Below are 26,106 nucleotides of genomic sequence, written 5' to 3'. Positions count from 1 at the left end.
AAAATTTAATAACATATTCTATCAATTCAATTCTAAGTATCTAATACAGTGGTTTTGTAGCTGCTATGTGATCTAGGGATACCCATGTGTTAAGGATGGCCAGAAATTTCTGTGGACTAGCACTGGTCTGAGGACCGGCAGTGGAAAACCACTGAAACAGACTTTGTAAAGATAAGCATATGGACTTTAAATGCTCATCTATGCAAGAAAAAGCTAAACTAGCTTTCAACATGAATTCTCCATTCTGTAGGTTGAATAAAGAGACTATTAAATGTAATTTTAGAGATTGCATATTTATAGGATAATCTTCTCTAGGTGATATTAAGTGTTAATTTTAGAGTAGTTAATTTTGGAGAAGTGGGGAGCAGTGTTAAAGAATAGAATGAAGTGAATATTCTTTTTAGAGAAAATTTTCTGAAGTAATTGGCAGAGGAAATAACCGAAATTAGGCTAAAATATATATGGTTTAGGGATAAATTTTAGTGTCCATAACTGCTCAATACTATAAGCTCATGTTCAAAAGCTATTGAGAAATCATGAAGATGGACTTTAGACTGAAGTGTGTAACAGAAGAAAACAGGTTAGGAAAAAGTTTTGAAATCATGTTGGTATGCTCACAGAAAGAGAACACAGTGATAGAAGGGCACAGTAGTGTGTATACACACATACACACACACACACACACACAAACACAAATTTAAGGAGATAAATTAGATTTAACCTGGGTTGATTAGACCTTATGTTTGAATCTTCAGAAATGTTGCCAAAATGGCAACAAGGACTTGGGGACAAGTGAATGCAGTCAGCGCTACTAGCAATGTCTGGTCCAGAGTAAGAGACCAGTTCTTACACTTAATGTCTGATTGTGATAAATCCGCAGTTTAATTCTTCCGCTGCCTCTGAATCTGCAGCAGAATGAACTTTGGCAACTCACCCTTCCTCTCTTTGCCTCTGTTTCCTTTGTAGTAAAACAAGTATCAAAGACCAACACCTAACTCAAAGGGTAGGTCAGATAAAGAGTACAATGCTTAGAGCATTTGACAGAGAGTGCACTATCTGTTAGATATTGCTGTGGCTTCTGTTACAGCTGATCCAATTTATACAGTCGTGTCTATTTTTTCCACTTGTTTCTTCAGAACAAATATGTAGAGCCGAAACATATGCCTCAAAGAATAATACATGTTAGGGGTTAGTAATACATAGGACCCTGTTGCTTTCCAGGAATATCTTACACATTACACTTCCGTCCACAGTGTCTTTCAGGGACTTCCTAGGAGAAGGTCTCCCCCTTGGCATGTCTTGTAGCCAGTGCTCCTCGGGGGGTGCCAAGAGACCATTTACTTCTGGCCTGTACATGTGCAGAAGTACACAACTCCAACAGTCAGAGGAAGTAAGAGGAGAGAAGTCATCCACAGATGTGTTTCATTTGGCTACCACAGCACACATCTGTATTAGAAAAACCAGGATCACACAGAGTAAACTGAAGATACTTTGCCAAAATGAGGAACTCTGAAGGTTATCCCCATGACTACAGTGATAAAAGTACATTTGCAAGAAGCTTTCAAATATATTAACTCATTGAATTTTCTTAGCACTAAAGCATATAAAATAAAAATAAGACTTTATTCCCTTATTTTGATAATAGTATTTAGTATCTGCTCTTAATTTGTTTGCTTACTAAAGCATTTCCAAGGCATAAATATTTTTTTATATATACTAATCTGCAGTTTCTAAAATGATTTTTGTTCGTAACCATGAATCTTAGGCTTACAACAGAGAAGCTCTCTTGGGATTCCAGACATGGGATGTGATTTTGTTATAGTTTTTGGAGATTTGCCCTTGTTTGGGGGAATAAAACAGGTCTGGCACCTTCTATTCATTTTATGGGCTCAAATACCATTGAATATCACTGTGGGTTTTGGCTTGCTGAATACATTTGGAACAGTGAGGTTTTGCTAATGTTAATACGCCATTTTAAGAGATCAGGGTTCAGCATTTACTGCCAAGTTTTTTACATGTTAAATAATAGCCACAGGTTATTCTAAAATTCATCAAATGTCCTAAATTATTTTAGACCACGGAAGTGTAGTCCAGTTCAACTTCAAAGTCGCTGTTGTAATCTCTCTGCCTGTCACCTGGCTTGCTCAGCCTCTAGATGAAATTCATATAGTTGTGAGAGTTCAGGTAACAATTACTACCAGTTTGTAAGGCACTATGAGCACTCCTTACATTGCACCCTTTTTGGTACTACTAAAAGAATAGTTTGAGACTGTGTTTTCTTTATCTCTTTTCAGTAAGATTTTGTGATTTACAGAGTAATTGATTGTTGAGTTTCAGGTATTCATAGTGTTCCAGCATCAATCCCACCACCAGTGTCAACGACCATAGGACCTGGAAATTCCACTTCTAAGTATCTACCATCAGGATACAAAAACACTTGTTTCTTTTATGTTACCCAAGTAGGCTTCCTAGAAAGGTTTACTTAGAGTAAAGTGGTTACTGGTTATTGTTTTGAGGTAAAGTACAGGACTGGAATTAAAAGCCCTATTTTGAAATCACTATCTCAAGGCTGGAGTTCAAATACAAGTAAATGGATTTTTTTAATGAGATATTAAAAAATAAGTGGTTGATTTCACCATTGTCATGTGTCTGAACCAGCATCTTCAAAGGGATAGGAATGGAGCCATCCACTGTAGTAAGGGGAAAATTTGCTGTACTGAGATGCTTTCTAAATGTGAAACTGGAGAATAGTTGAAAATTCCTTTTTCATGCTGTTTGATTATACGAATGACTTACAGAGGTTTGCCAGCTTGCATGGACATCACAATGCATGGACTGGATATTTCCTTCCGTCAGAGAGAACTTCAGCTACCACTTTTTCTGGAAGGGGGAAAGCTAGTGGAGTGTGAGTTCAGGCTGGCATAAAGATTTCATTCATAGAAGAGCTGTGAGCCTGCTTCATGAGATACAAGCTTGGCTCAATAGGGTCCTGGCTTCCTTGGGTTTTGGTGCTCCTGAACTCAAAGGCATGGCTCAAAGCATGACTGCAGGACCAGGGACTAGTGTGTGCCCACGTGGCACCTTCCATTCAGTCAGGCTTAATTCTATCTCCTTGTCAGAAGTGATATCTTTTGGTCACAGTAAATAAGATTCTTAAAATTTTTCACTCTCTGCTAGAGTCTGAATAAACTTAACTGAACAAGTCTGATTAACAACTGGATGAATCCTGTGGTCATTTTAAAAACAACTTTCTTCCTGTGGACATCATCCTAATGGTGTCCTCAGTGTAGTAGTGAACCCAGAGGTGCAACAAACACAGCCTTTCCCAATAATTTTGTGTCCCAGAAGGAAAACACCTCCTTATCATTATGTAGCTAAGTTCCTATCTAAATTCCCCTGGCCCTATAGACCTTTCAGGAAAGAACTCCTTTGTCATACCAACTCAGACTGTACTCTCTGTAGATAGGGTGAACTGGACACTCTCCCAGTGAAGCAAACTGTCTAATGATATAAAACCAACATTTAAATACAAATACCTTCTATCTCAGTGTCTTCTGATGCTTTGTTTGGACTTTGTCTACTTTGGAAGTCAGACATGCTTATGGTTGTTATGTGTGTATCAATTTGTTTTTTTTTTTCTTTTACTCTAGGACCAGGAAGAAAACAAAGGAGCAACTAGTTGGCCTGAATTCTACATCGATCAGCTCAATTCTATGGCTGCTGTATGTATACTCTGTGTTCTACCGTCCAGTTTTAGATGAAAATCAAGTACAAAAGATAACAGAGTTGCACAATAAATTAAATTGAGCACTAGCTACCAAATATCATTAATTTACAAAGTCCTCAAAGTTGGAAAATAAAAGGAGCAGCAGTGATACTTGGCAAAGTGATTTTTTTCCAGTATGTTTTAAATAAAAATCACAGACTAAAATAAAAGATTTTAATGTTCTAAGGAACCATAATCTTAAATCTGGCTTCTGTTCAGCTTCAAACTGTTATTGCTCTGTGATTTGGAGCTTAGTTATAGCAGTACTAGTCTAAAAGTTATCATCATTTTAAAATAGTTTGGAGAAACTATACCTTCCTTGCATTCTTCCCATTCTCTCTCTTACTGAGGACTTGCTTGGTTCTTGAGTTCTTGATTTTATAAAGCACCAAGGTGCTCTTTTACTACTATAAATGACTTGTGGAATGAAGTGCTGTAATGAAAAAGTATAACATTGAGATGTCCTTGGTAAGTCTTTTGTAGATGGATTTTTTTTTATTCAGTCTTTGCTTAAAAGGCATTTGCTGAAATATGGATTCTGGTCACTTAGATATCTTGTGATGTCAGTGTTTTATGTAATTTGAAGGTTACCTATTGATCCAAGCTAGAGAAATGTGACAGAAAATAAGTCATCATCTTTGAACCTTACTGGCTTAAATTCTGTTAATGTTGATAAAAATGGGTAGTTACACACAGTGAATAGCTCTTGCCTTGAGGCATGCTCATCATTTTAAGAATCAATTGGACTCAATTTCAGTGTATTATATCCCTTATATCCATACTCATTCCTTTAAGATATTCCTCTGCCTCTTTCTTTTCCTATTTCCTTGTATGGAGAATTCATTTTTTATCACTTAAAGCAAACATACTTAATGTTTAGCTACTACAGCAGAAGTTAAAAGCTGAATAGAATATGTAAATCATTTACACTTTTCCTAAACTTTTAGAAGTCTTGAATCTTAGATTTCCATTTTTTTTTAGCTTTTTAAATATTTTTTAAAATGTTTCTTAGGTGTCACACAAAGAATAACAAAACAAGTTGGCAAATAGACAGGGGTATTTAAATTATAGAAGAGGTAATTAAGCTTTTGCCATTATGATTTCTAGTCCTAAAAATAATAGAAAAAGAACTGAAAATAACCACTAACCCTTATATACAAGTAACCTAACTATGACAAAGAGGAATAATGGTCAGCATTTGTATGAATATGTGAACAGATTGTGATGATCATCATGAATATTTTTGCATTCACCTAAATAATAATAATTTAGTCACTTACATTTCCTGTCTGTTCAGTCCCCTCTGAATTTTTTCTGTCACTTTTTTGGATGGAAAGAGTTATCTGGCAGGCTCTCTCTTTCCGATTTTAGTATCTGTGGTCCAACAGAACCAGAGAAGTCATGTAATTAATGAATTCAGTTCTATGAATAGAAAATTACTAAATATGGATATCCATATTTAGTAATTTTCTATTGTTCCTTTCTTCAAGCTTGGATCAGCCAGATTAATTTGTCCTTCAGTGATTTAATTCACAGCCTGGCTCAGTTCATGTGCTGGAGGGTGTGTGATGTGAGACATGGCACTTTTTCAAGAGCCTCCTCTTTCCTCAGACTAACTTCTTGGACAACCCTTTGCTATGTTCATGAATGCCCTACATTTTAATTTTATTTGCTTCATAACCCAAAATACTTTCTGGGAGAGTCTCAGGATTATTAAATTGTCAATTTATTAGCTATTCTTTGCATGTTTAACATCTAACAAAGCTTTGTAGTGCTTTTTTAAGGTCTAATCAACAGCTCTCTGGGCTTAAGGTAAAAGAGCATTATGAGGCTTTAGAACTCCTGCATACTTCAAGGAGGGGGTGGGGGACCTGATGAGAAGAGTAACCCTATGCTGAGTTTTCTTTTTCTTTTTTTTTTCTCACTGTATTTGTTCCCACCACTTCCTCCCACAGTTCTGGCTAATCTACGTAGTTACTATATTGAAAAATTCCCAACAACACATAGCAGACATTTTGAGACTTTGTCCTTGGGGACTGGAAAGGCACACACAATTCCTGCAGGCCCTTTTATGACCTAGCAGCTCAACTCTTTGGCTCTCTAATTGCAGAATTGTTGAGGGGCATTTGTCCACAATGTTATTAGCCATTGTCTTCAGCATCAATAGCAACTACTGCTATTCAGTGTATATCATGTGACAGGCAATGTAACAGGCACTTTACATGTTGTTTTAAATCCTTACAAGCACCTAGTGCTCTAACTGCTATTAATAGATGCAGAGTCTGAGGCACAGAGAAGTTACCTTGCTCAAGGTCACTTTCATTAGGAAATAGAGCTGGAATATAAATCCATCAACCTAAAATCAAAGGCATCTTCCAATTTAACTCGATCTTTATAAAAAGCTTTCTCTCTCTCTTCTCTCTCTCTGTCACTCTCTACTTCCCTCACTGTCTCCTCTCTGCCTCTCTCTCTCATAAACACACAGACACAGATACACACACACACACACACACACACACAGACACAAACACGTCTTTTCTAGAGTAAAGTAGGCATCTGTAATGCCTTGAAAGCCTGACAAGCAACCAGGTTGAGAACTACAGTACTCATTGGTCTGTGAAGCAGTTTGTGAATCGAGTTCAGTGACTTGCCTTCTAACAAGAATGCTTTGTTCTTTAAAGGACCCTCTGAGTGATATGTTAGCTTTTAAAGAGTGAAAAACACTATAATAAAAGTGCAGCAATCCAGGTTTGAGAACCTGGGCTTTCTTTGTAGGCAGCTTCTCTATTCACTCTCAAGGAGGATGGTTATGAGCTGAAGTTGTGTGTTTAGTGGGCCTGTTTTGCTTTCGTATCAAAGGAATGGTTCAGACAGGGGCTTAATTCCAGACTTCTAGCCAGGCACGATTTCTCTGCCTAGATGTGCAACTCAGACCTGCATGTTCCATATATCCCTCAGCAGCTTTGGCCCAAGATTCTCTGCCAGGATGAGCCTTGTGCTTGGCCCCCTCTCCAAGTGCTCAGAGCTCCTTATGTGTCTGCTCTGGGCCCATCCTCCGTGTTTCCCAGTGCACACTGGGTGTTTAGCATACTCACCTTTCTCTGAAATTCAGGGCCTTTCAACTTAAGCCTTTTTCCTGAACATAAAGTATAAAAACTTAAGGCTTTGTAGAAATTACATTGCTTTGAAGCTACGTTTAAAATATCAGGTCCATCTGCATAGTCTCAGTTTCCACAGCACAATAAACAGAATCTTAGATCCAAATCCAATTATATCACCTACACAGAAGAGTACATTGTTGTCAGTCTCAAGAACAGGTAATGTTCATAGATTGGGAAAGGAAAGTTTCCTTCACTTTTCTTGAAATTTTATAAACCTCTCAACTTTACTAGAAATGTAGATATGCAGTCTCTCTTTGTTCAGATGTCCCACCCCTTCCAAGATTATTAGAACAGATGCATGCCTCTTTACAATTAGTAAACCGTAATAACAGATTTTTTCATTTTGAAGTTGTTCTTTAATTTTCTTTTTTAAATTCTGTTCTTTATTTTTGAAGTTGTTTTGTGTGATTAAAATTATAATTATGTTGTCTACAACTCAACCGTGAATAACTTTGTAAATTATGGTGCTTTAATAAAGATCTTTAAAAATTACAAATTTGGTATGATAAAGGATTTGACTCTGAGCTATAGATTCAAAGTGATTGTTTAAGAGTCTAAACTAGTTCAGCTACTACTTCAGCTATACTGGGCTGGATTTATGCTGAATTTTCCAGGGGGTGTTTCTCATGGAGTCAAACAACAATTCGTTTGCTGTTTCTGCAGATGCCTTTTTCCTTGAGCATCTTCTGATGATAGCTGTCCAAGTGCTTTACCAGCAAGAGGAGAGCTTTAGCAGAAATAAACAAATGAATAAATTACATATGTTTAAAACTGAACATAAATGAGACATAGATCTTTTCCTGATCACAGAGTAAAATTTAGGCTTTATTACCATTTGATAACTTAAATGCTAATATTGTTGACATAGAAAATTTAAGTAAGCCCTTGGTGATTTGTGAGAAAGTTCTAAAAGAAAATGAGAGACTAGATCATTCAGACCTTCGGATTTTAATATCAGTCTATTTTCCAACCACACATTATATCAGAATTAATAATAAGCGAAACACACCAAGCCTTAGACACCTATTCAGAGTAGGATGAGGCAAAAAACAGCTCATCAGAGAGTGAAGCCACCTAACACCTTAAGAGCCAGGGATGTTTTTATTGGAGTTAGGTGATCATGGGTAAGGGAACTGAAAAAACTTTTAACAAGCCTATAAACCTTACCATCATTTATGACTTTTCATTGTCAACTCAGATCTGCCTCTTTAGAACCAGATTCCTCAGAGGAAGGCCCACAGACCTGAGTATCAGCTCTGCCAAGAACTAGTCAGAAACATAGTAACTTAGACTTGACCCCAACCACACCAAGCCAGGACCTGCAATAAGATCTTTAGGTGATTTGTTTCCACATTAAAATCTAAGAACTACTGTAGGAATTCCATGGGAGAAATGTTGTCTCTCCGTATCTTTCTCCCTCTCTATTTTCTCTCTCTTTCTTCCCCTAAGCTCCCTGTCCTCTCTGTCTCTATATCTTGATCCAAATGATGCCAAATTAGTTATAAAAGTTAACCATTTACCCTGAAGACATTGTTTATCTTAGTATAATTTCCAATTTAATTGTTCCTTTTAAAAACTAATTTGATTTATCAAAACGTGTAAGAGATTATACTTTTTAGCTCAGGAATAGCAAAGAAAGCATGGTACTATTGTACCCCACCTCTGTTTGAGAGTATAAAGAGTAATTTAAACTGCCAGAATGTTGTGTTTAAGTCCAGGTTCAATCTTCTATCAAATAAAAATAGGATCATCTGAATCAGAGTATAGTTATAGAATGCTTATACAAACACTGAGACAATCAAATCACTATACAGATTTCTAAACATCTCCTTAAAGCTTTATTTAAAATTTGAAATATCTAACTTGTATAATGACAAACAGATCTGTGAAATTTTTAATGTTGATGCTCCACAGTTTGGCTTGTTGTAAATCAGAGATTTGTTGATTGATTGTATTAAAGTGATGGTGGCAAGTAATCGGTGGGCTTGTCTTGATTGTGCCATATGTAAAGCAGAATGTGAAGAAATAACTTGTTTCATTTATTTTATCTCTGCATAGAGAAAGTCTCTCCTAGCTTTAGAAAAGGAAGAAGAAGAGGAGAGAAGTAAAACTATAGAGAGTTTGAAAACAGCACTAAGGACAAAACCAATGAGGTAATTTTTTTCCTGAGTAGCATGTACTATTTATCTCTCATCTTTTTCTTTTTTATTGTTTTATTTTCTGTTCTTTTGTCTTCCCTTCTCATTCCTCCTTGCCTTCTGTTTTCTGTAAAACCAAGGAAGTTTTAAGTTAAAATCATGCAATTGAATGCTGGGAGATCTACTTCAACCAGTATATTGATTTTTTTTGTTAGGTTGTTTTGTTTTGGGGGCCACACAAGGCAGTATTCAGAGTTCACCACAGACTGTGCTAAGGATCACTCCTTCAGGTGCTCAGGGGACCATATGAGGTGCCAGGGATGGAAGCTAGGTCACTCATGTGCAAGGCAAGCACCATGCCCCTGTACTATCTTGTTGGCTCCTCATTACTTTGATTTTCTTCAGGTAAAAGATACTCAAGCGACAGCTAGGAGGGGAAAGAAAGAAAAAATTGTTTTTCGGTTTTTAAGCCACTCCAGTGATGCTCAGGGGTTATTCCTGACTCTGCACTCAGGAATTACTTCTGTCAGTCTTTAGGGAACCGTATGGAATGCCAGGGATCAAAGCTGGGTTGGCCGAATGCAAGGCAAGCATCCTACCCATGGTGCTATAGCTCTGGTACGAGGGAAAAAAAAAATTTTAGGAGGCCAACTAATGTTGGTGAAGAAGTGGAAAATTTAACAGCTTCATTTATTGTTGGCACAAGTGCAATTTTTCAAATTATAGAGGATTTGACAAATAGTTGAAAACTTCCACAGAATGCTAAAGCATAGTATTGTCATATGAACCAATAATTCTATTTAATGAATAGCCAAGGGAAGTAAAAGCATGTTCTCAAAACTCTTGCACTTGAACATCTAGATTAGTATCATTCACAGTAGGTAAAAAAGTAGAAACCAAATTCTATCAACTGATAAATGAAAATTATAAAGTTTGATAAGTCCATACAATGGATATTATCTAGCCGTTACAATGGATGGAGTACTGGTACATGCTATGACATGGATGAAGCTTGAATATGTCCATACAAAGTGAGAGAAGCCAGAGACAGACAGCCACATGTTATATGATCTTATATAGACGATGTATCCAGAGAAGGTCAGTCCTTAAAACAGGAAGATTAGTAGGTTGCCTAGGATTGGGGAGAGGTGGAAGTAGGCTATTTGAAGTCATTAAATTATTCTAAAATTAGACTGTGCATACATTTATTTGAATATATTAAGAAGTAACTGAATTCTAATTTTTAAGAGTTTGCATTTTATGGCATGAGAGTTATATCAATAAAACTAAAGGGAGGATGGGCAGACTTTCTGGAGACAGTGATTCATTTCCTCTCTGGTAATCAGCTTTCAATGTGTGCCTCTAGCAGCTTCATTTTCCATTAAGAGCTTCAAAGTCTATAGAGTTGATTAGAAGGCTTTACTGATACATGGAACAGGTGATTGAAGCCAGCTTATTTATTTACTTTTGATATATCTGGGCCATATTGTAAATTGGTTAAAATGCCTGGAAAAATAATATTTTTCTTTATTTGACTATCAAATGCTCTGTACAGCAAGTAAGGTGCTTTGCCCTGCATGACCCAGGTTCTATCCCTGTCATCACATATTTTCCCCTGAGCACCTCCAGGGAACACTGAGCACAGAGTTAGGAGTCAACCCTAAGCACAGCCAACTGTGACCCCAAAACAAAAATAATAAAATGCTACTTATAAAAATATCTGATCAAAAATCCGAATGAATTGTACAACAGATGTTTTAGCCTATTTTAACTAGATTGTTGTTGAGAGTTTAAGGACAGAGGGTGATAAACAGAAGAACCAGGAAGGGTGGGGGAAGAGAATAAGACAGAAATAGAGAGAATGTGTCATAAATTTGGAGATTTCTGGAGTAGTCATATAACCTACTTGTCGTTAAGGTTATGCTATTTCACAGTTTTTCAGAGGCTCTGTAACCAGATGTGCATTGTGAATTATTCTCAGTAAAATTTGAAAATTTCTGAAGAAGTCAGATTACATACTCATTATTAAAGTTATATTACTTCATGACTTTTCAGAGGCTCTAAGAGTAGATATGCATTGTGAATTATTCTCACTAATAGACTTTACAGTAAACAATGCTTTGTATGAGTATGATCAAATTAATGTAGACCCATAAATTGTTTTTAATCTGGCTTTTTTAAATTGGAGTTCCATGTATCACATCCTACTAAATAAGATTTTCATAGAAAACTTTAGGGTATAGATGATCATTAACTTCATGAAGAAGTATTTTGGAATTTAAGGATCCTCTTTGATTTTATTAATGTGGGACTATAGAGATATTTTTTGTTTTGTTATTATTATCATTTTATTGAATCACCGTGAGATACAGTTACAAGTTTTCATGTTTGAGTTTCAATCATAAAATGATCAAGCACCCATTCCTCCACCAGTGCACATGCTCCAACACCAGTGTCCCCAATATACCCCCTCTTTCCTACCCTCTCCCTGCCTCCATGGCAGACAATTTCCCCCGTACTCTCTCTACTTTGGGGCATTACGGTTTGCAATACAAATACTGAGAGGTTATTATGTTTGTTCCTTTATCTACTTTCAGCACACTTCTCATATCCCAAATAATTCCTCCAACCATCATTGTCTTAGTGATTTCTTCTCTATTCCAGCTACCTCTCCCCCAACTCATGAGACAGGCTTCCAACTATGGGGCAATATTCCTGACCCTTATGTCTACTGTTTTTCTTGGGTGTCAGTTTTATATTATGTTATTTTATATTCCACAGATGAGTCCAATTCTTCTATGCCTGCCCCTCTCTTTCTGACTATTTCACTTAGTATGATACTCTCCATGACTATCCACTTATAAGAAAATTTCATGACTTCATCTCTCCTAACAGCTGCAGAGTATTCCATTGTGTAGATGTACCAAACTTTCTTTAACCAGTCATCTGTTCTTGGGCACTCGGGTTGTTTCCAGATTCTGGCTATTGTGAACAGTGCTGCAATGAACATATAGGCGCAGATGTCATTTCTATTGTGCTTTTTTTGCACCCTCAGGATATATTTTCAGAAGTGGTATTTCAGGGTCATATGGAAGCTCAATTTGTTGTTTCTGAAGAAATGCCCATTTTGTTTTCCAGAAAGGGGAGACCAGTTGGTATTCCCACCAACAGTGAAAGAGCATCCCTCTTTCCCCACATCCACACCAGCACTGGTTGCATTTGTTCTTTTGAATGTATGCCAGTCTCTGTGGTGTGAGATGATATCTCATTGTTGTTTTTATTTGCATCTTCCCCTGATGGCTAGCAATGTGGAGCATTTTTTCATGTGCCTTTTGCCATTTGTATTTCTATTTTGAGAAAGCTTCTGTTTGTTTCTTCTCCCCACTTTTTGATGGGGTTGGAGGTTTTTTTCTTGTACAATCTACTATTTCTTGTATATCCTGGATAGTAATCCCTTATCAGATGGGTATTAGGTAAATATTCTTTACCATTCTGTGGGTTCTCTCTGTATTTTGGTCACTGTTTCTTTTGAGGTTCAGAAGCTTCTTAGTTTGATGTAGTCCCATTTGTTTATGTTTGTTTCCACTTGCTTGGTCAGTGGTGTTTCATCCTTAAAGATGCTTTTAGCTTGAATGTCATGGAGGGTTCTGCCTACATTTTCCTCTGTGTATCTTACAGATTCATGTCTGATATTGAAGTCTTTAATCCACTTTGATCTGACTTTTGTGCCTGGCCTTAGACACTTTTTTTGCAGCTAGCTATCCAGTTTTCCCACCACCACTTGTTGAAGAGGCTTTCCTTGTTCCACTTCACATTTCTTGCTCCTTTGTTAAAGATTAATCATATATTTGAGAGTCTGTGGCAGAATATTGAACTCCATTCCATTGGTATGCAGGTCTGTTTCTAGCCCAATACCATGCTGTTTTAAATTACTGCTGCATTGTAGTACAGGTTTGAAGTTGAGGAAGGTGATGCCACCCATCTTATTTATCCTAAGGATTGCTTTAGCTATTCGTGGGAGTTTATTATTTCATATGAATTTCAGGAGTGTTTTGTCTATTTATTTGAAAAATGATAGAGACTGCATTAAATCTGTATAGTGCTTTGGGTGTATTATATTTTGATAATGTTAATCCTTCCTATCCATGCGCACGGGATGTGTCTCCATTTCCTAGTGTCCTCTTTTATTTCTTGAAGTAGTGTCTTATAATTTTCCTTTTATAGGTCCTTCACCTTTTTAGTTAAACTGATTCCGGGGTACTTGATTTTCTGAGGTACTATTGTGAACAGGATTGTTTTTTTAATGTCTCTTTCTTCTCTTTTGTAATTTGCATATAGGAAAGCCATGGACTTTTGGGTGTTGAATTTGCAGCCTGCCACTTTATTACACAAACCTGTTGTTTCTAGGAGCTTTTCTGTAGACTCTTTAGGATTTTCTAAGTATACTATGATATTGTCTGCAAACAGTGGTAGCTTGACCTCTCCCTTTCCTATCTGTATGCCCTTGATATCTTTTTCTTGCCTAACTGCTATGACCAGAACTTCCAGTACTATATTGAATAGGAGTGGCAAGAGTGGGCAACTTTGTCATGTGGCCAATCTTAGAGGAAAGGCTTTTAGTTTCTCCCCATTGAGGAATGTCGTGGGCTTGTGGTAGATGGCTTTGACTATATTGAGGAAAGTTCTTTCGATGTCCATTTTGCTGAGAATTTTCATCATAAATTAATGTTGGATCTTGTCAAATGCTTTCTCTGCATCTATTGATATGATCATATGGTTTTTATAATTTCTTTTATTGATATGACAGATTATGTTGATTGACTTGGGAATGGTCAACCATCCTTGCATCCCCGGGATGAATCTTACTTGGTCATGGTGTATGATCTTTCTGATGAGTTGTTGGAGTCTGTTTACTAGGATTTTGTTCAGGATCTTTGCATCTGTGTTCATTAGGGATATCGGCCTGTAATTCTCTTTCTTTGTGGTATCTCTGTCAACTTTTGTATCAGGGTGATGTTTGCTTTATAGAAACTGTTTGGAAGTGTTTCTGATTTTTCAATTTCCTGGTAAAGCTTAAAGAGGATTGGGAGTAAGTCCTCCTTAAAGATTTGGAAGAATTCATTAGTGAATCCATCTGAGATAGGGCTTTTGTGTTTGGGGAGACTTTTTATTACATTTCAATTTCCTTGATGGTGTTAGGTCTGCTCAGGTATTCCAGGTCTTCTTGGTTCAGCCTCGGGAGGCTATAGGAATCCAGGAATTTATCCATTTCCTCGAGGTTTTGTTGTTTCATGGTATAAAGGTTCTCAAAATAATCTCTGAGGACCTTTGAATTTCTGTAGTTTCTGTTGTGATGTCCCCCTTTTCATTTCTGATGCGGTTTATTAGGGTTTTCTGTCTCTCTTTGTGAGTCTTGCTAGAGGTTTATCGATCTTGTTTATTTTCTCAAAGAACCAGCTCTGGATTTCACTGATCTTTCTGATTGTTTTTTTCGGCTTCCATCTCATTAATTTCTGCTCTAGGTTTTATTATTCCCTTTCTCCTGCCTGGGTTGGGCTCCTTTTGTTGGTCATTCTCCAAACTCTTAAGCTGTGAGGTTAAGTTACCTATGTGGGCTTGCTCTTCTTTCCTGAGGAATGCTTGTAGAGCTATAAACTTTCCTCTTAACACAGCTTTTGCTGTGTCCCATTAGTTCTGGTAACTCGTGTCCTCATTTTTGTTCATAACCAGGATTCTTTTAATTTTCCATAAAGATATTTTTACCCTTCTGTATATACCTAACCATTTAAAGAGACTAGAAATGAATACCTATATTTGCATTATGAAGCCCTGGATTCAATTCTTTTTTTTTTTTTTGCTTTTTTTTTTTTTTTTTTGGGTCACACCTGGCGATGCACAGGGGTTACTCCTGGCTCTGCACTCAGGAATTACCCCTGGCGGTGCTCAGGGGACCATATGGGATGCTGGGATTCGAACCCGGGTTGGCCGCGTGCAAGGCAAATGCCCTACCCGCTGTGCTATCGCTCCAGCCCCTCGATTCAATTCTAATTTTAAAAAAAAGTCTTCCTCAGTTCAGTGTAAACCTTTTAATGTTTTAGAAGTATTCCTTTTTCCCTAAACTTTTCCATTAAGGTCAGTTAAAAATGTTCAAAGACATTTTCGTCTAATACATTTCACCTTTCCCTTGTGGCAGATTTGTGACCAGATTCATCGACTTGGATGGCCTGACTTGTATTCTCAACTTTCTGAAGACCATGGACTATGAGACCTCAGAGTCTCGTATACATACCTCGCTCATTGGCTGTATAAAGGCGCTAATGAATAACTCTCAAGGCCGGGCCCATGTCCTGGCTCATTCTGAGAGTATTAATGTAATTGCTCAGAGTCTGAGCACAGAGAACATTAAAACAAAGGTGGCTGTGCTGGAAATCTTGGGCGCCGTGTGCCTGGTTCCCGGGGGTCACAAAAAGGTTCTGCAGGCCATGCTGCATTACCAGAAGTATGCCAGCGAAAGAACCCGCTTTCAGGTGGGTGCTCCAAAGCTGCCCAGGTGCTCCTCCTGCCACAGAGACTATTTGCCTCGAAGGGGTACAAAACTCTAGATGTCTCCTTGTCATTGATGACTCATACTTCAACTTCAAGCATCCCCACTTCCACAGATTTTAGCACCAGAAAGTGAAAGTAAACTTTTGTAACTGTCAACCTCCAGTCTAGGATTTACTGAACTTTAGATGCGGCCCTACTTGCTATACATTAATCGGGCACACATTTTTGTTCCTTTAGTCCTCAGACCATTTTTTCATTATTAAATGATGAAAGTTGATAGGGTTGACTCTCTAGGTTTGTGTGAATACATATACATGGCATGGGTATAACCAAAGCATCACCTAATGTCTCTTAGAACAGTGCTAAGTGATGTGTGACTGAGATATTCAGAAATTTAATTGTGCAGAGACTAATAATGAATTGTAGACTGGTAATTTAAATTAGTTAAAAGTTGGAAAGTAACTAAGTAAAGATTCCATTCTATCAAAAATAGGAATAAATATTTATGTTAAAATCAGATATTGCAGCAGAAGCACCCTGAGGTGTTGGGGGAAGCCTGAGCTATAGGCACTTCTCTCCCATGGACCTGCAACCCAATCCCTGCAATGGCATCTAGATGTTCAACACAGTGCATTCCTCCTTGAGAGTAAACCTGCCCTCTGACTACCAAAATAAAAGTCACATGTATGAAATGATTTTGCTGCTTTGATAGTAAGACAAAGACCTGGAAAGTAAAAGTCCACTTATTGTCTGAGCCTAGAGAAACTGTGAGAAGAACAGTGTATCTTTTAAAACCAAGAGTGGAATGTTCCCTAAAAATGTTAATTTGTTATTCTTATTTGATGAGCTAAATAAACAATGAGATGATGTCATCATATTTAAAAAGCCAGCAGTTAATAAAGCATGGTCTTTTGTACTTTGGTTCATGTATAGGCAAATGTATACAATGCATAAATTTTGAAGTAGGGTTTTTTATCTTAAGGGACAACAGTGACTTTTCATGGATAATTGTAATTCTGATGAGACATAAGATCTTTAAAAATTTGAGGATAAAACGATGAATAAAGTGAGGATAATATTAGTAATGATGAGTCCTTTGTTATATCTGTGTTCTTAACAGACATTAATCAATGACTTAGACAAAAGCACAGGGCGGTACCGAGATGAAGTGAGTCTCAAGACTGCTATCATGTCCTTCATCAATGCAGTGCTGAGCCAAGGCGCAGGAGTGGTAAGAACTTTCTGTGTTCCAACTTATAATGCATAATTAAAGAGTAATTCTTTCCAAATAGGACTATCGAATCCAATAATAGTAAATATGTATTGTATCACCCCTTTGCTTTTAGGAAAGTTTGGACTTCAGACTTCATCTTCGCTATGAATTTCTGATGTTAGGAATTCAACCAGTAATAGATAAATTAAGAGAACATGAAAATTCAACATTAGATAGGTAAGTCATACTTTTCATCAGAGTTTCTGTCTTTCCCACAAGTGTAGTTCCAATCTGTGAATGCCCTATGACCTATTCTTCAACCAAAAACCCTTGCATTCGTGTTAGTGCAGTTCATAATGCACTTAGAGTAAGTCTTTCTCAGGGACAGCAGCAGCACATTGTGTCTGTAGAGAATTTAGTGTGAGCTTTCAAGCATTAGTCTGTAACAAGTCCTGCCTCATACTTGCTGTGCATTCTCATCAACTTTTCTGAACCATATTGTTTAAATACCTACAAGAAATTGTGGTGGTGATAACAGTGGTAACTCTCTTTCAGACCATTAAGGAAATTGGCTATAAAACATGTAGAACTTGGAGACTTGGAGCCTTGCATAGGCAGTCTGTGAATTATAATTTTCACCTTCCTATTCATTTGTTCTTGTCTGCAACCATTTTGGTTCTCTAGCATGTCCGACTCACCCTCAAGAAATATGATCCCACTATCAAAGTCTTCTACCATTCTTCTTCCTCATCTCCTGCACTCTAGCATGCTCTTGATAGTCCCTGAACATGTCAGGATGCTCTGGCCATAGGCAGGGCCTGTGTGCTAAATGGTTTCCTCAGCATTAAAACACTTCCCGAGATAACAAAATTATTTGTTCCCTGAAGAAAGAAAATTCCAACCATTATGCGCACATTACTCATCTCATCTTTCGTCTTCCTCTGTTCCCTTTACTATAGTATGTTTGTTATCATAGAGCTTGGTATTCTCTGCAGCTGACTTGTGGTTTTTGCCTTTTTATACCTGCAGACTGGGGCAGACAGTGGTTGAATGACACTGATGTAAAACACATGATTTGATTGTTTAGGAATTTGTTAAGTATTTATCAGTCACCAACTATGGGCTAAGCATCTTGGGCTTATGGTCTCTTATGGTGATTTTGTCTTTTCTTTAGAACATAATTAATTGAAGGCATTCAGTTTGTTAGTTCCTCAGAGAAAAATCTCTGAAAACTTAAGAAAAGCCTTAGCATAAATGTCCTGATTTCTACACATCTGTTTTTGAAGATTGTTCTAATTTTAATAAATTCTGTAATTGTCTTTAGGCATTTAGATTTTTTTGAAATGCTCCGCAATGAAGATGAACTAGAATTTGCCAAAAGATTTGAGCTGGTACGTATGTGTACAATGATTCCAATTCGACTTTTCAGTTCATGGAATTTACCCATTACAATATGTGTCTCAGAGTTGCCATGTGCCAATGTCATGGCAGGTGCAAAAATCAGAGTTCTGTGTTGCTGCCTATGTGGCAAGTTTGCTCTTGCTTGCCTTGAATTTGCTTTTCTTGCATTATAGGAATTGATAAATGGGCATTTGACTCAGATGTCTTTTTCATGTGAAATAGGTTCACATAGACACAAAAAGTGCGACTCAGATGTTTGAGCTGACCAGGAAGCGGCTGACTCATAGTGAAGCATATCCCCACTTCATGTCCATCCTGCACCACTGCCTCCAAATGCCTTGTGAGTGTCTTTGTCATTTCCATGGTTGTTTCATATTTGAACACAACCCAAAAGGCTCCAACTTTGGTGCTAATGAAATTAGGTGCAAACCAGGGATTTCAGAATTTGGTTTTGTGACAGCCCAGTGTGCCTCTACACAGCTTTCAGGGGGTTGTAAAATTTGCAGAATTAATTTTAAATTACTTTAACTTAAACAGTAAAGATATACTTAAAAACATACTTTAAAAGCAGTCAGATTGCCTCTCAAGCAAATAAATATTCATCGTATGTCAAAATTCCAGAAACTCGGGGACACTTGGTGCAGATGTAAATATCTCTGGTTCTGTGGCTCTTGTGGGTAACCACTATTGAAAAGTATTTGTTCTGTTTTGGAAACAACTTGAAACTTTTACACCCCTCTTTCTTTTATTTTTTAGACAAGAGAAGTGGCAACACTGTTCAGTACTGGCTACTACTAGATAGAATTATTCAGCAAATCGTCATCCAGAATGACAAAGGACAGGACCCTGACTCCACACCTTTGGAAAACTTTAATATTAAGAATGTTGTTCGAATGTAAGTTTCTAATTTTGCTTCCTCTGAGGAAATAATGTCAGTGTGACACTTTAATTTTACCCTGCTTTCAAAATAGCAGTTTGAAAAACTGAAATGTTTGAGCTGTCCAACATGAGTTCTTACTGATGCATTTGTGATGTATTTTAGTTGCTTCTGAGTTTAAATGGGTTTCAAGCACAGTGAGGATTTTTGTGTGCATTAGACTATTTTTGTACCTAAAGATCATGCATTTAGCATTGTCCTTTTTATATTTTTTGTAATGGGTGTTCCTTTATTATACAGGTTGGTTAATGAAAATGAAGTTAAGCAGTGGAAAGAACAAGCAGAAAAAATGAGGAAAGGTAAATGATAAAGCTCTGACAAGAGAAGAGGTCATTTTGTTGGTTTTTAGGAAACTCAGTTTTATTTTCTATATAAGAAATTTACATGCTTCTTTTCATCGGCTTTAAAGTATCAGAATTGTATTCTATGATTTAGAGCATCTTGCATAGTGTTTTCCTACTTTAATTGTCATGCTGATTCCCAAATACTTTATCCTTCTACTATAATTGTGACAGCTATTTGGAAAAGTTTTTAACAACTGCTGCTTAGTATTTTCTTAATTCACACTTTATTAATTATTATTGCAACCCTTCTCCCTCTGCATAACTGTTCTGTAAAGGAGAACTATAGTAAGGGAACTATAGTAAGGGATGCTTAGGATTATCCAGAATTTTTTTTGGAGGGTGGGAGTTGGTGTTTGGATCAATCACACCTGGATCTGGTTAGAGATTATTCCTGGGTCCTCTGAGTACCATATGTGGTAAAAACCCAAGTCAGCTTCATGCCAGGCAAGCACCTTACCTCTATGCTGTCTCTCTGGCCCTGATTACCCAGAACTTAGTTTTTATACAATATAGGCATCAGACGCCTTTTTTCCTTTAACTCTTTGTCTTTAAATCTGGAAATAGACTTATTTCATTATTGCTAAGTCAGGTGAGTCATTATATCCAGAATTTTAAGAGAGAAGCACTCCCAGTTGGTTTCAGCAGCCCCATCCTCCACATAATCTTAATTTTGTACTAGTCCTAAGAAGATAGCTCATTCAGATAAAGCAGTTTTAGATAGTTACATTATGAAAGAGGTTGACCATGAGTATCTGAATATGTTTTTGATACTAACACTCAGGATCAATTGGCAAAAGGATTGGTTGTGCCCTTCACTTTGTCATTCACTCTGTCATTCACTCACAGAATAACACTCCCCCTTCCTCCAGCATATTGACAAACTAAATGAACCCCTTTGAGAAAGCAATCCTGCTTCTCCCCACCACTCTTCTTTCACTGTGCTGGCCAACTGACTTCCTTTTCCTTGTCCTTATTATTCAGTCAGCACTGGAGAAATATAATAGCAGTCAGCACAATATTTAGTGTGTTGAAAAAGAAGGTCTAAGAGATGCCCACACATTTCCTTCCCTCTCATCACATTTGTCCTCTGCCATTGAGCAGAAAAGCATACTGGTTGCATAATAAGTGATAGAAACTGTTGGAGGATTTAGGCAACTAAAAGAAATAGCAAAGGGAGTGTAGACAGATTTAAAGTTAGACCATGGGTTGAGAGTAAGAGAAAAGTTATAAAATAAAATTAGTTCTTTTCAAGTACTTATTTCATTGCATAGTCATCAGATTTCATGTTAAATTATTTTGCGAAAAGGTTCTTTAAATGATGCTCTTACTTAAAAAATCATTTATTACTAAACTATACTAATGCAGTAAAAGTTTATAAACCAATCTGGGGGCTGAAGAAAGAGAGTATGATCATTCTGTAGTGAAATATGGGCAGCAAGGACAAGTAAAGAAGGCACATATTGACTAATCAGAGAGAGAAGGCACTGAAGGGACAAGACGTTCCATGGACCTGATAAGTGCAGATTATTTGGAAACCATTCCTGTTAGTGCAGCACACTGAGTAGGTGCTCAGTAAAAACCCAATGAGTGGATGGTAAATGAAGAGAATCCTGTGTTAAGAGAATCCTATAAACTGGAACTCTAAAATCTGGCATGAAAGCAGGAACAGAGGGTTGGGTTTTTTGAAGGAATGTTTTGAATCTGAAGTCCTGCCTCTGACCTACAGAATAGATCCCTGCAACAGGATCTGGAAGTCCTAGAATGTTAAAGCTAGCAGGTGGTTCCACAGCACAGCCAGATTAATCAACATCTTGTAGGAGGAAGGTCAAGTCTGACAGTTCTGTTCCTCAAAGAGGAATGGAATGGAGAGAGAAGGAAAATGGGATGCAGTGAGGTTGTTTTTCTGAGGCTGGGGAGGCTTTCCCTAGAGTGGTCTGAGTGGGTTGATGGTTATCTGAACTGTAAGGTTGGTAAACTCCAAGAATTTTAGAGGCTTGAACCCTCCTCTGCCAACACCAACTTTGGAAGACTTAGAAGAGAGAAAGTCATACTGAAAGAGCAAGAATTTAAATATGTTTATCAGATTCAAAAATAAAGACCAACTCTGTATAGCTGGGCCACAGTGGGTTATGTCTCTAGTGGGTTATTGATATAAAATGAATAGGCATTGGAGCCAAGTATTTGAAATGGAAACCTGCAGCCTAAACTTCATTAGTTTTCTTTTCCAACGTTCATCTCTCCAGTCAGTGCTAGAGTCAGCAGGCTTATTGGCAAAGTAAATAAGCATTATGCTAAATTGGCTGCCTTGTTCCATTCTAGCTGAGTTGAGGAAGTCAGTAAAACTACAGCTAAGAGCTAATATTTTTTTTCCCCATATTTTGGTGACTCTCATGATCAGCCAGTAACACTGCCCTTAAGGTATTAAATGCTGAGATGATAACATTTGCTTTCACACGTTTAATAATTTTCAGCTGGAAGCTTAAAATAATTCAGGTCCCAAGTAGTTTGGTTAGCGACTGGGAGGCATAGAGGGTAAATGACTCCATTTGGGGACAAATGCTAGATCTGGCAGCAACATTTCCTCACAATACAAGATCCTTCCATTCAGCCTTCCTGCTCCTTAGACATGAGCCAACTAACCTAGCTTAATAAGTGTCTTGTATTCATTTCAGATGTGTGAAAAAGAGGCCCTTTTTGTATTTATCTCTCCTGCTCTGGCTAAAAGACCATTTCCTTGACAGGTTTCTGAATTCATTACCCAAAAGGCATCTTCACCACAACCTGTTGTTCCATCTTTAGAAGTTACCTTGGGGCAACATCCATAGTCTTCTGCAAAATGAAGTCTATGCAGTGTTCGTCCAAATCCCCCTCAAAACAGGAACACCTTAGAGACCAAGAATCCCTCCCTTTGGTGGGACTGTCATCCCGTTGCTCATCGATTTACTCGAGCAGGCACCAGTAACATCTCCATTGTGAGACTTGTTGTTACTGTTTTTGGCATATGAATACGCCACGGGTAGATTGCCAGGCTCTGCTGTGTGGGTGAGATACTCTTGGTAGCTTGCCAGGCTCTCCGAGAGGGGCGGAGGAACCAAACCTGGGTCGGCCACATGCAAGGTGAACGCCCTACCCACTGTGCTATCCGGCCCTTTGGTGGGACAAATTTAGCTAATCAGAAACCTCACACACATGTGCACACAAACACACACACACAGAGAACAGTGAATTTTCATTCTAAAGAATATGCTTTCGCATCACAGAGTCCCCTGTTTTCTTGTCCAACTGTCTTCCTGCGCAGAGCACAATGAGCTACAGCAGAAATTGGAAAAGAAAGAGCGAGAATGTGATGCCAAGGCCCAAGAGAAGGAAGAGATGATGCAGACCTTAAATAAAATGAAGGAGAAGCTCGAAAAGGAGACCACTGAGCATAAGCAAGTCAAGCAGCAGGTGGCGGACCTCACGGCGCAGCTCCATGAGCTCAGCCGGGTAAGGAGCGAGCGCCCAAGCCTCACTGCATCTGCTCTTCCCAGGCAGCTGCCCAGGCTCGCTTCCGTCAAGCCACTCAGCAGTTAGGAGACAACTTTGCCTGGGCAAATAAAGCTGGAGCTGCCTCTTGATTTATCACTGGTGATAAACCCTGCCCTACCCTCCTCTGTAGCATAAATGTTAGGCTGTGGGGGTATTGTTGGGGGCTCGGGGGGTGCTGTGCATGTTTAGGTATACCTCCTCTAAGAAGAGCAGGAGAAATCACATTCACTTCTCAAAATGAGCTGCTCCAGGAGAGTCCAGCTGTGGGATGGTGCAGGTGAGATGCATGAACCTTTGCAAACAGGCTCTGGCGTGTGGAATACGCTGTGCTGACTAAGCGGAGTCCTCCATGGCCCTCACAGTTTCTTTGGTTTACTGCCCTTTGAAACCAGTCTTTGTACAAGAGTGAATTTCTAGGCCAGAGAGATAGTACAGGAGTTCAGGCATTGACTTTGCCTGTGCTTGGTACCCGTATGGTCTCCCAGGTACCATCAGAATTCCCCACTGAGCACAGAGCCAGGAACTGTCCCCCTGAACACTGCTGGGTGTGGCCCAAAAACTTCATCAAAAGGAGTGACTTCCTCTATCATACACATTTTAGGCAAAATGTCATACTCTCAAAGTTCAGAGATGGCTTAACTTCTTGGGTGAACCTTCTCTGCTTCTCTTTCTCCTTTTTCAGAGGGCCGTTGGTGCTTCAGTCCCAGGTGGACCATCTCCGGGAGCCCCAGGAGGACCCTTTCCTTCCTCTGTGCCAGGGTCTGGCCTTCCTCCTCCACCACCTCCACCTCTTGGAGATGGAATGCTCCCTCCTCCACCTCCGCCCCTCCCTCCTGGGGGTCCTCCTCCTCCCCCGGGGCCTCCTCCCTTAGGGGGAATCATGCCACCTCCTGGCGCTCCACTGGGCCTGGCCCTCAAGAAGAAGAACATTCCTCAGCCCACAAATGCCCTGAAATCCTTCAACTGGTCTAAGCTGCCGGAGGTAAGGTGCTTGTTCCCTTTTCCCTTTTGCTAATAGGAGCCTTAGCAGCTCCTGGGCTGTCGCTGCCAGGGGAAACTGCCTTAGCTGGTAGAGGAAGGACTTGATTTTCTAGCCTCAACTCAGGATTCATTCTTGCATCAAGATTTAAGTGAGAAAGCTTCTGAGATAAATGACGTGTTGGCTAAAATCAGCTTGGGAGCATCTGGTAGAATGAAAAATGTGTGGCAGCAGCACTTCAAAAATAAAACCATGTCTGTTCTTTTTGTGTAAAACTGTATGTAAATCACAGCACTTGCTGACTTAATGTTTGCAGAACAAACTTGAAGGAACAGTATGGACCGAAATTGATGATACGAAAGTGTTCAAAGTTCTAGATCTTGAAGACTTGGAAAGAACTTTCTCTGCCTACCAAAGACAGCAGGTAACAGCATATGCCCTCTGAGGGAAAAGAGGAAAAGTTAGAGACCATGTTATCATGCATGATCCCTGGGCCATCTGCCATAGTCTCAGTGCGACAGGAAGCTTAGTCCTAAGCTGTTTAATATCCTCTGCTAGCAGAGCAGCGTGTTGTGTTTTTGCTTGTGAGTTTTAGGGCCTGTGTGTGTGTGTGTGTGTGTGTGAGAGAGAGAGAGAGAGAGAGAGAGAGTGAGAGAGAGAGAGAGAGAGAGAGAATGAGAGAGAGAATGAGAGAGAGAGAATGAGAGTGTTCACAAGAGGAAGGTATATAAACTTTCTTATTAGGAAGTTTTATACCCTGGTAGTATGTCCAAGATGCTGTCTCCATTGGTGAAAAAAAATCTATGTATTGTTATCATCTGTGTTAGTCAAAATGGGTCACCAGCTCATAGAAGTAGAATTGCCTAATTTGTCACATCATAATCTGTTTCTGGAACCATATTAGTTTCTCTGACTTTTTAAAACTATATATCCACTGGTTGCTTGGTTTTGTTTTTCCCCCACACGTGGACCGCTTTTATGAAATAGATTGGCTGCTTGGAATATGGGCATTGGTAAATGGCAGCTAGCTGGAGCCAGTAGCCTAGTTTTACTACATGTCATGGATGTTATATATTAAGAAATAGAGCTGAGAAAGCTTAGCAAGTGTGAGGATGGCAGTGATACAAATAGAACCAAGAAAGCTTCCCAAATATGTGCAAAGCTTTTGTAGTAATAGAGAACATGCAATTTGGCATCTGCTTTCTGCCTATACTGATATGGTCAAGTTGTCAGTCTTGAGAACAGTGAGCCCTGAGAACGTATAAGTGACACCCCACACTTCTCAAGAGCATCTTCAGGATAGGCCCAGAAAGGTCCCAGCAAGGTTGCTCAGTACAGAGGATTTCGTTTTCTTTGCTTTGTTTTGTTTTGGGGACCACACCCAGTGATGCTCAGGGGTAACTCCTGGCTCTGCACTCAGGAATCACTCCGGATGAGCGATGAGCTCAGGGTACCATATGAGATGCTAGGGATCAAGCTTAGGTCCACTGTATGCAGAGCAAGTACCTTACCTGTTGTACTAGCTCTCTGCTCCCATTGGTATGGAGAATTTCAGAAGAATAAAGAGAAGATGTGTGTGTGTGTGTGTGTGTGTGTGTGTGTATCTGTATGTCTGTGTGTCTGTGTGTGTGTTGGGGCGGTGGGGGGGGGGGGCGGTGAGATACTTGAAGTAAGAAAAAAAATACAAATTTCACAGTATGGGAAGAAAGGTTCCTAACGATTCTCTGACAGAGAGCAGTGGGCAGAGAGCCGAGTGTGTCCTAAACAGGAACACACAGAAGATGGGCATCCGCACAGGGACTTTCCCTGGACTTGGCCGGGAGGCCTCCAGCTCCCGCATGATTCATACCCAGGGTGGAGCAGCCTCAGACAAGCAGCAGATTTCCTAGTCTGCTTCACCTTGGCCTGTTTCCCGAGAAAGTCTCAGGACAATTCTAAGCAAGCATGGAGGGAAATGGTCCGATGCTGGGGGAGAAGAAAATGTTGAAGACTCGGGGCTGGAGAGATAGTTCAGGAGTTAAAGCACTTGTTGCCTTCCATGGGACCAAACCTGCTTTGATTCCCAGCACCACATATGTTCCCCTAGGCACTAG

At 38.9% G+C, this 26,106-nt stretch overlaps 1 protein-coding gene across 3 annotated transcripts in view; it reads left to right on the top strand.

Moving 5' to 3' along the window:
* The window catches only part of DAAM1 (dishevelled associated activator of morphogenesis 1), a 184,233-nt gene that overhangs the window by 121,274 nt on the left and 36,853 nt on the right, over positions 1 to 26,106 (top strand). For all 3 annotated transcript variants that reach the window (XM_004601784.3, XM_055131678.1, XM_055131679.1), the window contains 12 exons: positions 3,651 to 3,722; positions 8,986 to 9,080; positions 15,259 to 15,592; positions 16,732 to 16,842; positions 16,958 to 17,061; positions 18,149 to 18,215; positions 18,448 to 18,565; positions 18,982 to 19,120; positions 19,403 to 19,461; positions 22,805 to 22,992; positions 23,717 to 24,016; positions 24,330 to 24,437. In XM_004601784.3, coding sequence (XP_004601841.1) covers positions 3,651 to 3,722; positions 8,986 to 9,080; positions 15,259 to 15,592; positions 16,732 to 16,842; positions 16,958 to 17,061; positions 18,149 to 18,215; positions 18,448 to 18,565; positions 18,982 to 19,120; positions 19,403 to 19,461; positions 22,805 to 22,992; positions 23,717 to 24,016; positions 24,330 to 24,437 — 1,695 coding nt within the window. The remainder of the gene's footprint in view (positions 1 to 3,650; positions 3,723 to 8,985; positions 9,081 to 15,258; positions 15,593 to 16,731; positions 16,843 to 16,957; positions 17,062 to 18,148; positions 18,216 to 18,447; positions 18,566 to 18,981; positions 19,121 to 19,402; positions 19,462 to 22,804; positions 22,993 to 23,716; positions 24,017 to 24,329; positions 24,438 to 26,106) is intronic.

The sequence above is a fragment of the Sorex araneus genome, chromosome 3 (assembly GCF_027595985.1).
Source record: "Sorex araneus isolate mSorAra2 chromosome 3, mSorAra2.pri, whole genome shotgun sequence".
NCBI classification, from domain to species: Eukaryota; Metazoa; Chordata; class Mammalia; order Eulipotyphla; family Soricidae; genus Sorex; species Sorex araneus.
This window is presented reverse-complemented; position numbering and strand designations above follow the sequence as displayed.